This window comes from Balaenoptera acutorostrata, chromosome 14 (assembly GCF_949987535.1).
Source record: "Balaenoptera acutorostrata chromosome 14, mBalAcu1.1, whole genome shotgun sequence".
NCBI lineage: Eukaryota > Metazoa > Chordata > Mammalia > Artiodactyla > Balaenopteridae > Balaenoptera > Balaenoptera acutorostrata.
Genome location: NC_080077.1, coordinates 30,309,265 through 30,325,616, shown reverse-complemented (window position 1 = coordinate 30,325,616; position 16,352 = coordinate 30,309,265). Strand labels below are relative to the sequence as shown.

The 16,352-nt window shown below is 38.9% G+C and overlaps 1 protein-coding gene across 16 annotated transcripts in view; it reads left to right on the top strand.

Moving 5' to 3' along the window:
* EYA4 (EYA transcriptional coactivator and phosphatase 4) overlaps positions 1-16,352 on the top strand; it is a 296,342-nt gene that overhangs the window by 253,823 nt on the left and 26,167 nt on the right. For all 16 annotated transcript variants that reach the window (XM_057527915.1, XM_057527914.1, XM_007190887.2 and 13 more), the window contains one exon: positions 1,257-1,340. In XM_057527915.1, coding sequence (XP_057383898.1) covers positions 1,257-1,340 — 84 coding nt within the window. The remainder of the gene's footprint in view (positions 1-1,256; positions 1,341-16,352) is intronic.

The window sequence follows — 16,352 nt, the reverse complement described above, 5'->3', positions numbered from 1 at the left end:
TAGCAACTTAAAAATCATAAGGCTTTATGAATTCTCGGCCTGAGATAGTTGCATCTTTTGATCCAAAAGACACAAACAGAAGGCACAGGCAGAAATTGGAAAAATAAAGCCATTGTTTGTGGAGTATTTATCTGACAAGCACTGTCTCTGGGAGTACTAGGGTCATGACAGATGTTTACATGGATCAATAAATTTTAAAAGGTAAAATTAATCTGTATGGAGAAAAAAAGTTGTCATCAGAAAATCAGAAAAATTCCAATCATTTGATACATATGTTAAAATTTTTATACCTGTAAAAATTTCCGTGTGTCATTGTTTCCAGTTGGGACAGATCTTTTGAGATATATCTATACTAAGCAGGTTGTTTTTATTATGAAACATCAGAAGAAACTATTCTTAACCATAATGTGTTACTTCTTACACAGCTGCATATTTTAATTGTGAAAAAGAGTTAAATCTCCAGATTTAGTAAAGTCAAGTAATAGCCCTTGTACCTCTTCATAAGAGATAATTTCCTTGATGTGAACAACAGTAGCAGATTCAAATGCCTTCAAGAACCCAGCAGGTGATATGAATAAGTGAACTGGGCTAGGGGGCCAGCAGACTGGGAAGAGTGGGGAGCACTGGCCCAGTCTAAAGGGGCCCCTGCATCACTGCCACATGGACTGCCAGCCACCATTGCCACAAACTGGAAGTTTGTCTACTGCAGTCAGAACCCTGAACTTGGTGTGAAATCTTCTAATCTGGAAATTTTAATCAATAATTTGAAATCGTTCAAAACACTGTTCAGGCCAAACAACCCATCTTATGACTTAATCTGACCCAAGGGTCCACACGTTACAATTTCTATTTAGGGATTGTTCATTGATGCTTTTAAATATTTTTTAAAATATAATTCTTTGCATGAATTACAAAACTTCATGAATTCATGAGACATAAAATTTTATAAGAGCACACTTCTATCATAAAGTCCAAATATGTCTTTTGGGTATTAACTGCAAGTACATATTTGAATGAATTCATTCACATTAGGACATCGCATTTTTAAGCCTTATTATTTTTGTCACTCTTGCTCCTCAGGTTTTACAGGGATTAGATTTGACAAATTTGGAGGAAAAATTAATGGAGTAGCATAGATTTCCATATAATGGTATCAAGATTATGTCCAACAATAAAGCGAGAGGTCTTCTACTTGTAAAGAGATTTCTGTTTCCTTAGAACTTGATAATTCTTCAACATTTATCTTTTTTCTCCAGCGTGTGTTTGTCTGGGACTTGGATGAAACCATCATTGTTTTCCACTCACTGCTCACGGGATCTTATGCCCAGAAGTATGGCAAGGTAAGAAATCAAGAAATTTTACCCCAAGACACCTTGTTAGAATTTTATTTTAAATAAAATCAAAAGCCATTTAAAAATGCCTTGTAGTGTTTTTATTGCAGTCTGTCAAGTCTGCTCTTAATTATTTATTTCCAGTGGCTCACTGTTCTTTAATGTGAACTGGCAAATTTTACAGAACTTAATTAGAAATCATATTCTTTTTCCTTTCTTCATAATAACTTTGAATTTTCTACATGAAAAACCAAGCTTATTACCCTCATGTAATTATGTTAGAAAATGTTTTTGTAAATTGAAATGGACTTTAAACATTATAATACGTATATTATTGTCTAATAAGGGAACTTTAAGAAATTGTTTGAATTAATTTGTTGCACCAAATGTTGCTATAGACTGCCATTTGAAATAAGGAAGTAATCTTTTGTCTGACAGATCCTTTGCATTTATGAATATAAGTATTTTTTGGTAACTTTGAGGAAGCATATTATAGAGACTGGGAATAATACCCCGTCACACATACAAATCCAGAGGCAGATGTTCTCATTACTTTCCTTTGTCTCTTGCCATTATTTTCATAGTCAGCTTGCTTCTTATAACAGTGTTGTTATACACGTGTGTGAGTCTGTTTCAAAGAGTGATGCACCTGCAATAGGTTTTTCGCTAGAAACACAGTTGTAGAGGCCATTTGAGTCTTTGATTCTGTAGGACTCACAGCCTAACCAGAGTCAATTCACAACATGTTGGCCTGCCTTCAATTACTGTATTCAAAGTTGTATCTAACTTTGGTTCCTTTTCATATGACACTTACAGAAGTGTCTCCCTTCATCTTTATAGTGTCACATTATTTCATAGGGTCTCATGTCAGCTCAACATGCAGTTTTTAACATCTTCTAGGCTAGTTGTGATGAATTAATTTCACTCAAGCATTTCCTCCTAAATTGCACTCTTGGTGAATCTGCATTGCATTTGATTTTTAGTATAAGTAATGAAAGTTGCCAAACATATGAAAGGTAACAATTTTATTTAGTGACCATTTAGAAAAAGGAGTCTTAGCTCCTTTATCACAATCATCATCATCTAAAACAGTGATCTCCAAAGCAGGATGTATGCATAGGTGCCAGACATAACAAGGTGCTTCACTGAGATAAGGAGAGAAAATAACACATGTATACCCTGAAATTTCTATTCTTATCTGTTTCAATACATGTAAATGATTATAACTTAAAGAATATGTATGTAATTTATAGATAAATTAACTATACATAGATTTGTGGTACACACTCAAAATTCTATTACTGATAAAGCATACAGTCTAAAAAGTTTCCAGATAGTAATCTAAAGCATTTTCTTCTGAAATAATTTTGGCTTATGTGGAATGCACAGTAATCCTATTGAACTGATTACAGTATTTTTGTGCAAATTTTCATATTAGATAAATGTTTAAAATAAACAATCTAACTTGAACACACAAATCCAAATAAAGTTCCCATCAAAATAGTCACCATTGGAGGCTATACCTAAATATCCGTGTTGCTTCCATTATGCCAAATCAGTGGTGGGACTCATCTTTCGGAATTGCCTTTAGATTTTTAAAATATTTCCTGACTTCAAATCTTCATCCTTTTGTGGTAATTGTGATCTTTAGAAGTAAAAGGATGATTTGAACCCAAGGCGATAAATAAAGAGCATGGTCAAAATGTCACTATATATATATATATATATATATATATATATATATATATATATTTTTTTTTTTTTTTTTTTTTTTTCCCTTTTCGTCAAAAATACCTTAAAGTTTCTACCATCCCAGAACTGAGCATGGCCTTCTATTTGGGATATGAAGGGGTACCGATAAAGAAGCAGAGGGGTGGTAAACCATTAAAAAACAACATCAAATAATGAAGCTGCTTTTCTTGAGTGACTGATAAACTGGCTCTAAGAGCAATTCCAAAAGCAAAGTTCTCCTACTTCCCTCAGCAGTGGTGCATCACTGAAATAACCCATCACCTCCCGGGATGGCCACCTGGTCATGCAGCATTCATTTCACAAACAAGTTCCGTTATTTTAAAGTATTGTCGAAAAGCTTTGTTTGCATAGAAAAGAGAGACATTCTCTATGCCTACAGAGGCTTAAAACAGCAGAGCTTGCAGAAACGGCGGGAAAAGTGAGGGGAAGAAGGAAACTAATGTTTATTTAATGCCCACGATGTGCCAACCTTAAGCGTCACAACAGTTTTAAGGGGTGGCTTCTTCTCCTCCGCCTGTACGTAAGGAAACATGCTCAGAGAGGGAATAAGATGTGTGCAAAGTCACACAGCTAGTCAGTGGTAGAGATGACTCTTGGGGCCCTGGACTGTTTGACCTCAAAGCCCATGTCGTTTCTGCTTATAGAACATCACATGGCGTAGACGATTAAGCTACCATGAACACAATATACAAGTGACATTTCCTGAAAGAAATAAGGACAATTAGTGAGGTACTGTGAAGGCAGTTGTATGAGTTCTCCTTCAAGTTGGAATGATTCTAATTATCTTCTCACAGACAATTGGGATAGTTTTCCATCGAAAGGGAAAACTTAAGAAATGTTCAGTGAAATAGAGTGTGGTAGACAGATACCAGTACCTCATGGTGGTGCAGAATCGGAATAAGATCAAGGCACTGTTGGCAGGGTGTGGGGAAGATAAGCCTACATTTCTAGAACACCTATCATGTGGTAGCACATGTGTTTGGCATTTCACAAGCAGTAGGGATGGGGGAGAAGGACAAGCGCCTTCGAGTCAGAGAAACCTAACTTTGGAAACCCAGTGCTGATGCTTACAGTTTTCTGACCATGGGCAAATTACTTAATTCTTCTGTCTCCATTTCTGTAACATGGGAATAATACTATCTATAGTGAAGGAGAAGTAAAGAGAATACCATGTTTAATGGCTCAGCAGAACACTTGGTGTGAACTAATGCTCAAAAAGATTGTAACTGTGATTAGTCACTTTCACAAATGTTATCCAACTTAACTCTTATAATTACTCTACTGTAACGTATTGTGATCCAAGTTCTGTGGATGAGGAAACCTGGGTTATTGGAGTTTAAGAAACTTGACCAAGATCGCAAAATGATAAATGCTGGTACGAATATTGGAAACCAGGTCATTCTCATAACAAAGCTTTGTCCTTAATACTATTCTCTGCTACCAGAAGGGGGCCTGCTGGAGTTCACCATGTTGAATAATGGTTTCCTCCATGAAATTAAAAGAAATTAAAGGGAAAATGTTTTTAAGCTCTATTTTTTTCTAATCAAAATGAAAACTCCTTTATTGAGTTGCATGAAAAACAATTTAGATGACCTTGTTTATTGAATTATTATTTATTTTTTAAAGTAATTTGGTCACTGACTTTTTTCTTAATGTCAATAAGGAAATTGGTGTTGCCTTTTAGCTAGTAAGACGTTAATATTTTGGCATGTTAAGAAGTGGCTAAATAAAGGATGTTGTTATATGAGGCCCATCTTGTGAAGCTGGGGACCACATGTAGCTCAGGGGTCATTTGAAGGGGACAGAGAGGGCATTGGGTAGTTGCAGCTTCACCACACATCATAAGTAAACTAGAGCTCCAAGGACCACTGAGTTCATCCAACAAATATGCACTTAGCACAGGTACACATGCTTCCTGCTCTCATGGAGCTTACAAGCAAGCAAAGTAGCTTCAGATTATGGTAACTGCTCTGAAGACAATGAAACTAGGTCAGATGGAGAGTGACTGGCCGGGTGACTGGGGAGGTGACATTGATGCTGAGACCTGAATTACAGGAAGGAGCTAGCCGTGCAGATTAGCGGGGAGAGGAGTGTGGAGGGGACCGTTCCAGGCAGAGGACATAGAAGGGCCCTGGGCAGGAGCAATCTTACAGTGTTCCGGGAATATAAAGGAGCAGTGTGGCTGGGAGGTTGTAAACAAAGGAGAGTAACCCAAGGTAACACAAGGTAAAAACAGAGAGGCAGGCAGCGGGCCGCATCAGGTCCAGTGTCTGCCGTAAGGCATTTGGAATTTATTCTAGGTGCAGTGGAAGCTGTTGTAGGGTTTGGGTTGAATTGGGACCTGGTGGTTTAAGATCGGATGCTGTGTGGAGAAAGGAGTTTAGAGGAAGAAGACCATTTAGGAGACTGCTGACTGGAGAAAGGCTTCTTGAACTTGAACGTGAGTCCCTGACCCTCAGGGACTGTAAAACCCAGAGTTTCTGATTCTGTAGGTCTGAGGTAGGGCCTGAGATTTCACCTTTGGAATACATTTTCAATAAAGCTGATGGACCATGCTTTGGGAACCGCTAGAAAAGAGCATTTCCCCAACATTTTTCTTGGGAAAACGAGTTCCAAAGTATGTTAATTGATAGTCTTTGTGGGAAAAAAAAACCCATGGCCAAATAAATTTGAGGAATACTTGAATTTTATGGCCATTCAGTATATGTTATCACCTTAAAGGTCCTGAGATGTTTTACAGTTAAGAATCCTTTGTAACCATGTTTAATTCCTCCATTCCTGAGTGTCTAAGTAATGACCTTGAGGACCGACTGAAATGAGGTCTTTCTGGTGATCAGTTGACAATTCAGAAGGACTTTGCCAATAGCGAAAGTGACCAGGGCCATTATTTCTGCTGAGGAAAAAAAAGACCCCTGTACTACGTAAAGGTTATCTAATCTTGAAATTGTTAATATCTTCAGTCCTTTTAATTTCTCGGATCAGTCTTGTTTCCACAGTGTGCACTTTCAGAGTGTAAAAGTTTTGTATGACATAGTGATTTTTCCGTTCTTTTAACCAGAGAATCTTTTTTGTTCATAGTATATCACGCTGAGTATCTTTATATAAAACATATAAGGGCAGATCTGCTCTAGGTGAGATGTAGAAGTTGGGGCACTGGAGACATCCCATTTCCCTCACGTAGTCAATCCCTTCCCCCGTTGTTCTCAGTCACCCCAAAAGGGTTTCCTGAGTCCTCAGGGTTGCTCAGAACACATTCTGTAGGGCAGTAATCCAGCTGAAGGAGCACCAAACTAGAGGTTAGGAGGAAGTCCTGTGCCTAGATGTACCTTAAGCTACTCATGTAACCTCTGAGCCTGTTTTCACATCTAAACATCGTTATAATCCATTTCCTTCCTGGAGTTACTGGATGGATTAAATGATATAATGTAAAAAAAAAAAAAATGTATAAAAGTAGCACTTAGCTCTGAAAACTATCATCCATGTCCTGTGGCGGAGAAATTTAATGCACTATTTCCCCCAAAAGGGGAAATGACAAAGGCAGAAATTTCCACACATGCAGAAGGTCAATGTTTGCACAAAGTGGTACTGCAGTGGCCTGAAATATAGTGAGCTGAGAGCTGGAAATCTAAGCGCCAGCGGTGTAAAATCATGTCCTGCCATGACCACACCTACCTACCTATCTACCTATTTTTCTCTCTCTTCCCCACCTCCAACCCTGGTAAAAATAAACAAACAAGCAAACGAATAAGTAAGTAAGTACCATTTTTGAGCTCTTGCTATGTGCCTGGCACTTTTCTGAGTGTCCTGTTAAATGCATTACTATCTCCTTTGCTTTCACCAAAACCCTATGTGATTGGTACCATGTCACACAGCTCGCAAGTGGTTTGGCCAGCCAGAACCCACATCTCTTCCACCTGCTCTTGATCTCTACACTCTTTTGGTCTCATGTCTTTCCCCACCACCTATCAAAATAAAATTCATGGAACATAATAATTTAGGAATGCCATTTTTACTCATAAATTGCTCTGCGTAACTAACTTTTGTGTCTTAATCAAAAATAAAAAAACTTTAGAAAAATCCTGCTTCAGTTTATAAATAAATAATATTATGAATTTTCCAAGGATCTCCCTAATATGTGATCACTTTTGGACTCTGCTCAGTTGTCAACACAACATGCTCTTTTCCCAAGCAGAACTATTCCTGGATATTTACCGTGATGGCAAATGAGGGATGTCGGTATTTGAGTTCTGATGCCTGTGGAGCTGATGATGGGCTTTGCAGCTGAGCACCAGCTGGCATGTACACCTTTCAGCACTGCACAACTCTAAAGTAGGAGTTTGTAAATTTGGCAGGACGCAGACCAGGAATCATCCATCATCTGTTAGAGTTTATGAAGATTATCTCTATTCCCTGATTAATTGTATATAGTATTTTACCTGATAAGTTGCAGTAATTCCTCTTTGTTAGAGGGAGGAGTGAAAGAAGCTAAATAAATTGTGCTTTAGGGATTTGATTTAGTTTGAAGCATTAATGTGTCATGTGCTATGAGGCCGTGATTCTCTAAAACTCATTCCACAGGAAGGATGCAAAGGACATAGCCCAAGTCAGGGAAAAGACTGAAGGAAAAGTGAACAGTTATATTGCGAAACTGAAATCCAAGCTCCCAAAACTACTTGCTCATTTTAGACAACATCTTATATAAGAGGAGCACTGGAGAAATGATATGTTCATCAGGATAAATCCACTGGTTACTTTTATATTAAACAATCTACACACACTTATGTGGAAAGGCTTCTGAAACAGCACGAGCTATATTTTAAATGATGAGATTGTCGTGAAGATAAGTACTGATTTATGTGTATGTCACCTAAGGAAAAGCAACATGATTGGCTAGAATGTGGTTAGAATGAATCAGGTGTTGGAACCATGGATTGGAGGCCACTCTGATGGCAGCACACAGGTGACCACCCCTCTGGGCATAATGGTTAGAGCATTCTGAATTTGGAGGGAGAAGGGACCTGAGCTTAAATTCTGTCTCCACTTCCTACTATGCATGTGACCTTGGGTAGTTTATTTAGTCTTTGTGAGCCTCAGTTACCTTTTATATAAAGTGGGGAGAATAATAACTTCATAATTTGATTAAAAGGGTTAAATGAGTCAGTGCATTAAAACTCAGCACATTACCTACCACAGAGCAAACATTCAATGAGTGTAACCTGTTTTATTTGGTTCCAAGGAAATCTGAATGTTGAGAAACTGAATCTGGGGGAAACTGGGTGTTTTAATCAAAAAATGTATGTGTTGTTTCATCTCATAATGTGAGATACTCAGCTCAATGTTGTAGAGGAGAAGAGGGTGACTAGAGAGTGATGATGGCACATATAAAATGAATGAATGCAGAATTTACAAGTCTCAAAAACTTTAGTGATAGAGAACAGACTTGTGGTTGCCAAGGGGGAGAGGGGGCGGGGAGGGATGGATTGGGAGTTTGGGCAAACTATTATATATAGTATGGATAAACAACAAGATCCTACTGTATAGCACAGGGATCTATATTCAATATCCTGTAATAAACCATAATGAGAAAGAAAAATAAAGTGAAAAAACTTTTAGTGTTTTTCATGGTTGCTCATAGTATATGTGTTTAAGGGCACACATGCGTATGCATGTAAACATAGTATAGTTGACCCTTGAACAATGCGGGGGGTCAGGGGTGCCGACCTCCCATGAAGCCAAAAATCTGAGTAACTTTTGACGCCTTAAAAACTTAACTGCCAATAGGCTGCTGTTAACTGGAAGCCTTACTGATAACATAAATGGTTACCACGAATTTTGCATGTTGATGTAATATATACCGTATTCTTACAATAAAGTAAGCTAGAGAAAAGAAAATGTTATTATGAAAGTCATAAGTAAGAGGAAGTGCATTTACAATAGTGTACTGTATTTATCAATACCATAAGTTTGTCATCTGTTTATAAGGTGAATTGTCTGTCAGTACCTATGTCAGTATTGTCTTACATGATATAAAACACTGTAGATGTGATACGCATTACTAACACTAGACATCAAAAATGAAAAGATAATGTGAAAAAGAAATTCATATTTATTTACAGACATAACGATTCATGCACTTATAACAAAGCAGCAATGTGATTGCTTTATGGTAGCCTAAGTGTAATCAATATGGTTGCTTCACAGTAGCCTAACCTATACACTAATGAATGAGTCATTGTAAAATTTTTATGACACACAGTATTACAGTCATATTCTTAATACAGTATTGGAGACACAGTTACATTTAAAAAAAAAAACCAAAAACACTTACCTGTGATGATAGGCTGATATGCAGTTTCTCCAGTTACTAGAGAGGGGCATACTGTACAGTAATGTAATTCTTTGAAAGCAAAGGTATAAAACAGTAAGAAAACTAACATATTATTAACTTTATATGATATATCTCTCACCTTATGCACGTGTAAGGATAAGCTGTTCACTTCAATACAAGTCTTTGCACACGATGTTCTACAAGACGAATACTTAGGCGATGATGATTATGGGACAAAAACGTGTCCTACAGTTCTTGCCGTACAGTTACTAGATTTTCACACGAAGACATTCAACACACACACACAACCGATAAGTTTATTAACTGTCTGTCATGATGATTACTCTTCATTTAGTGGAAGTGGATCGTCATAAAATTCTTCATCCTCGGCCTCTTCACAATGAGTAGGCTGAGGAGGAGGGGGAAGAGGAGGGGTTGGTCTTGCTGTCTCACCAGGCGGCCGAGGTGGAAGAGATGGAGGAGGTGGAAGGGGAGGCAGGAGAGTCAGGCACACTCAGTGTAACGTTATGGAAATGCATCGCAATTTCTGTCTGACTTTTTTTGCTTTTTCGTTTTTCTAAAAATGTTTCTACATGGCACCAATCTTTCCAGCGTTTGCTTTAGTTTCAGCGCCCGTATCCTAGAAGCGTCCATGTCTTAAAAGAAATCAAAAGCAGTTTTGAATCATCAGAACCTTCTGCCAGACTGCCTAATGTCAGTTTGTTTCCTGGCGCTGCTTCTTCTACGTCTTCTTCCTCGTCGTCTGGCACTGGTTCAGAAGCACTCATCTCCATCAAGTTGTCCCCTGTTAATTTTTCTGGTGTGGTGTCTGTTAGCTCTTGAATTTCTCCAAGATCCATATCTTGAAACCCTTCACCCCCACCTTTCTTTGCCGTATCCACCATCTCTTTCATGATTTTCTTGATTGGCTCTGTCGTAAATCCTGTGACGTCATGCACAACATCTGGACACAAGTTGCTCCAGCAGGAATTTATTGTTTCCGGTTTGATGGCTTTCAGGGTTTTTTCTATACCAATGATGGCATTTTCAATGGCATAATCCTTTCAGACATTCATGATGTTCTCTACTGAGGTTCTCTTCCATAGCATTGACAATCCTTTCCGTAGAGTACCATATATAATGAGCCTTAAAGGGCCCTATGACCCCCTGTTCTGGAGACTGAATTAGAGATGTTGTGTTTGGGGGCAAGTAGACCACTTTACAGTGCCTTCAGTGTTGAGCTCATGGGGTTCTGGGTAGCTAGGGTCGTAGTCCAATATCAAAAGAACTTTAGAAGGCAATCCCTTACTAACAAGGTACTTCCTGGCTTCAGGGACAAAGCCTCAATAGACCCAATCCAGAAAAAGTGTTCTCATTGTCAGGCCTTCTTTTTGTACAATCAGAAGACTGGCAGCTGGTGATTATCCTTTCCCTTCAAGGCTTGGGGTCAGCAGCTTTATATATAAGGGCGATCCTGACCATAAACCTGACTGCATTTGCACGAAACGGTAGTGTTAGACTGTCCCTTCCTGCCTTAAATCCTGCTGCTTGCTTCTCTTCCTTATTAACAAATGTCCTTGGTGACATTTTTTTTTTCCAGAATAGGGCAGTTTCATCTGCAGTAAAAACCTGTTCAGCAGATATGCTTTCTCCCCACTGATTTTCTTAATGGTGTCTGGGAACACATCTAATGCCTCTTGGTGTGTGAAGCTGCTTCTCCTGTTATCATGACATTTTTTAAGCCAAACCTCTTTTTTAAATTATCAGACCATCTTTGCTGACATTAATTTCTCCAGCTTTAGCTCCTTCACCTTCCTTTTGCTGTAAGTTGTCATTTAATGACTTCACTTGTTCTCAAATCATATTAGAATCTACAGGTATGCCTTTCTTGTAGTAATCCTGAACCCACATCAAAGCTGGATTTTCCACGTGAGATAAAAGGGTATTTCTGAAAAAGAGCAAGGTTTTGAGCCTGCTGGTGTAACTGCAGCGATGGCTTCATGAATCTCCTTTTCTTCTTTACAATGGTCTTTACGCTGGATTTATTTATCTTGAGATGGAGTGCAACCACAGCTGAAGAACTTAAGCTATGGTACATATCAAGCAATTAAACTTTTTTTTTTTGTCATGTCATGACTTTTCTCTGCTTCTTGGGAGCAATTCTAGCATCACTAGGGGCACTTCGTATGGGTCCCCTGGTGTTATTTAAGGTTTATGGTATTGCAGTAAATAACGCAAAATACACGAGAGCTGCAAGAGATCACTTTTTACTGCAATGTGCAATTTACTGGAGAAGTGGACTGCTCACAAGGAGTTGATTAGCGTCACTTGGCATTTAAGCGGATACTTGCAACACTTGAGCTCACTGAAATAGTAACAGGAGGTGGCTATGAAATTATTACAGTAGTACAATATGGACTACAGTTAATTTTTTCAGTTATGATTTAATCCTGTTTGTATACATTTCTCTTGACTGTGAACAGTGCCATGAACAGTCTATGCGTGCATAAGTTTTGATCAATTTTAACTTTTTAATAGATTTGTGTGTATCTTATGGTATTAAATGATAAAATAGACTAGTATCTGTATATATTTTATGCATTCATGATATACCTAATTTAAAATTTTTCTTTCAATATTTCTAGGCTATGTGGTTGGTCTGGGAGTTTTTTTCAAATTATTGCAAATCTCCAAAAAATGTTCCAGCATATTTACTGAAAAAAAATTCTGCATATCAATGGACCAACATGGTTCAAACCTATGTTGTTCAAGGGTCACTTGTACATATGTATGTAAAAGTAAAGCTAAATCAAAGACGGTGGCACTTCTCAAACTCTCATAGGGAGTTTGAGAGACAGTGAAACTTGAAATTAATATACAAGAAAGATAAGTGGTCATTCATTTCTTAAAAGCACAAACTTCTGGCGACACCTTTTATAACCTCCCCTGAAGTTTCAATCTCCGTTTATGATCTTCGCTTATGAACATTCAATCTCACTCTGTATGACAGTCTCTAGTAAGTCAGAAAGAGAAAAACAAATATCGTATATTACCACATATATGTGAAATCCAGAAAAATGGTACAGATTAACCAGTTTGCAAGGCAGAAATAGAGACACAGGTGTTGAGAACAAACGTATGGACACCAAGGGGGGAAAGTGGGGGGGTTGGGGGTGGTAGTGGTGGGATGCACTGGGAGATTGGGATTGACATGTATACACTGATGTGTATAAAATGGATGACTAATAAGAACCTGCTGTATAGCACAGGGAACTCTACTTCACTTCGCTGTACTAACTGAAACTAACACAACATTGTAAAATAACTATACCTCAACAACAACAGAAAAATAAATAAATTAAAAAAAAATTCAATCTCACATCTTGGGTGTTGGAGGGAGGCAGATTACATTATTAACTTGCCTTAAATTTCCATAACTCATCATTAACTCTCCTTTTTCTAAATTCATGTCTCACTTATCTTTTCTACAGTCTTCCTCTAATATACCACCCACCTTTCTCCAAGTCCTGAGGCCTCAATTGGGTGGGTTCATTTGCCATCTCTGTCACTTTTCTCTCGGTCCTGTGCTTTCTAGCTCATCCTCCCATGGTCATTCTCACCATTCTCTTGACTTCTCCCTTTCCATCCGCTTGCTATGCTATACTATTATATATTGTATAATATAAATATGATACTTTACTATTTTTTATTTTTAAAAGTATTTATGATATATTATGGGCTGGAAGCAAGTTCCATCAATCCATAATCTCTACGATAGAGATAGTATAGCATAGCAACTATAGTTGTAGCATATTACTATTGCTGTAATTCCCCTTGAAGTATATTTAATCTGTTATTAGTTTAATAAATGTGGGTGAGCTTTATTCATTGGATTCTCTACTGATTGAAACAGTAGAAGCTGGTAGTGGTAGGTAAGCTGTGTGATGTCCCCTTCATGGCTTCTGATTACTTAATTTGACTACTGTTCAGTTGCAAATATGATGCTTACATCAAATACTTGGATTTTGAACAAATCCTTTTAATCCAGAGGAAAAATTAACTAGTTTTACTCCTTTACCTGCTCCCTAGAAGGTCGTTGGCTCCATGACTAAGAAAAGAGGCACCATGTGTCCTCTGGTCCTTGAAGTTAAGTCCACAGATGATCTTTATGGAGGTGAAGGTGGGGCAATTCACTCTTACTCATAACTGTAAGCTATTTCCAGGGAAGCCTAATTCCCAAGAAATTATACTGAGTCACCATGCTACTCAGTAATCAGACTGATTCAGGTCATAAGAGTCTTTTGGAAGCATCTCAGAGGCTTAAATTAACTCCTGGGAAACCAGAAGGCCATGCCAGCTCTGGTGTTCCCTAACCATCCCAGACCTTCAGGAGAGCTCTTAGACCAGTGCTTTTTAAATATTAACATGCGTATGAGTCACCAGGCAATCTTGTTAAACTATAGATTCTGCTTCAGTAGATCTCCGGGGTAGGGTCTGTGATCTGCCTTTCTAACAAGCTCCTAATTCAGTGCTGCTGGTCTGTGAGCCACACTTTGAGTAGAAAGATCTTAATCACTGATTCTCGGTCTTGTGTGCATTAGAATCACTGGAGAGCTTTGAAATTACTGATGCATGAGTCCCACCTCAGAGAATACCTGATTTCATTGGTACAGGGTGTGACCTGGGCAGCAGGATTTTTCAAAGCTCCCCAGGTGCTTCTCATATGTGGTCAAGTTCAGGAGCCTCTGCCTTAGACGTCATCATCCCAGCCCTGGATGACGCTGTCACCCCGCTTTTGCATAAAGCCTCATCATCTTTATGCCTCTTTTTCTCCATCAGGCTCACCTTGAAAAAAACAAAATAAATCAAAAAAACCCTGTCCAATACTCTACCTGTACCTCAACAGCTGAACGTGGCCACAAATCTCAAGTGGGCCCCAGCACTCCTGGGCTAACTCTTCCAGCTGATTATTTCAAACCTTCTCTCCCCTCACCCACTTCAAAGCCCCCTCTCAATTCTGCACAAAACTCCTCCTCCATCACTTTAAGGAAAAAAAAAAAAGCAAACTGGAAGAATCACTTTATCTTTGCATCATAACCGTATTCTCTGCCTGCTTTCTGCACCCCCATTCATGCCCTGGATCCAGGCCCTCTCAGTTACCCAGTGAATCTCCTCCCAAAAAGACCTCTTTCATTCCTGAATCCCCAGTGTCCCCCTTTTCTGGATTATTCCCATCACTCTTTTACGTATCGTAATAGTCCCATCACCAGAAAAGCCTCTTGAGCCGTTTTCCAATCACTGCCCTCTTTCTCTGCTCTTCCCTCGCTTGCCAGCCCTACAACTCTCCTCAAGTCTGAGAAATGACCTTCTTGCCAAATTCATGGTTTATCTTCCTGGGGTCTCTCTCACTTGTATTTGACCCAGTTAATCACTCCCTCTTTCTTAAAATCCTTGGTCCATTTCACGTCTCTCAGCTGGGTCAGTGTGCCTCACACTCTCCCGTACACATCAGCCTCAAACTGTCGCCTCTGCGTATGTTCCCTATCGCCGTGTCTGTGCATGGCTAGTCCCCTCCCTTTTCTCAGGTCTCTTATCCTCCACTATCACCTCCTAAGAAAGGCTTTCCCTTCCCTTTCTTTAAATAAGCCATCACCACCCATCCCCATAGCCTTCTGTGTCTGCTGACATTTTTTTCACCACCTAGAATACTACATATTTCCTTGTTTTTTGGTCCATGTGTTCATCAGAGGGCTCATCCAGTAATAATATAAACCCCATAAGGGCAGGGAGTTTGCTTATTTAATTTTCTGCTCTCTGCCCAGAATTTGATCATGTCTGACACATAGTAGACACTCAATAAATACATAAAAGTTCCTAAAACCCTTCTCCAATTCCCCCTGAGAACCCTTAAGCCCACTGCCTGTCCATTACAGGCAAACAACTCAATTGTAAAATTTCCCTTCTGATTCATGACTGAATGTCATGGCATTTCTTGTCGCTGATTAAAAGAGTTTAGGTATTCTAACAAACCCACTAGCTATTTCCACCTTGGTTCGTGGAGCTAGTTTGTCTTTCTTTTCCTGTAATGAATTTGCACATCTTCTGCCTCTGTGTGCACATGTCCACAAATATGCTTCAGGTCCCAAGGGAGTAACTGTTCCAAGAGCTTGAGTTCTTAAAAAAAAGTCCCCCATTTCTTTAAAAATACATAATTGCTGCCTCTCCTGAAATATTTTTACAGTGTGTCCCTAGAGGAGGAATTCCAGCTGATGGCCTAGCGCAGGGCAGAGGCCCATAGACAGACTGTCTGGCTCCAATTTATGCTCTGCGCTTACATGGCTAATAGGCGTTAGTATTTTGATATAGAGAAGTGCCGTCCTTGATCCTGACTTGGTTATACACTGATCACATCCGGCTGAAAAGCACACAGTTAAGGGCCAAGAGTTACTCATTTTCTTCATCTCCCCTCTGTCTCTATTTCTGTCTCTGTGTCTCTTGTCTCCTCTCTCTCTCTCCAACAAAAGTCTTGGGAATAGTTTCAGTATTTTCATAGAACGCTACACAGAGCAAATTTAAATTGGCAGAGGTTCAGTTTGCCCCATATGAAACTCTGCTGTAGACACTTTGAACCGATTGGAACTGTTATGCATGTATAATATGTATCAGAGCTACCACAAAACCCTGTTACTCACTTTATTATCCCACTTTTCCCCTGTATCCAAGTTTTCACTGTCACTTCATTTCAGACCCTAAACTCAACACTCACTACAGTTAAACTGAGGAAAGGCAGTAACCCTTGATTCATAAGGTGCCCATAATTCTACAAACATCTAATGAAAACGAGCAAACATCTCTGTATAAAAGTTGGCTTCAATCCAGAGGTATGTTTAATTCTCAAATGCCTGATAAAGCCGTGGGATTGCAGGCTCTGGCAGCTCCTG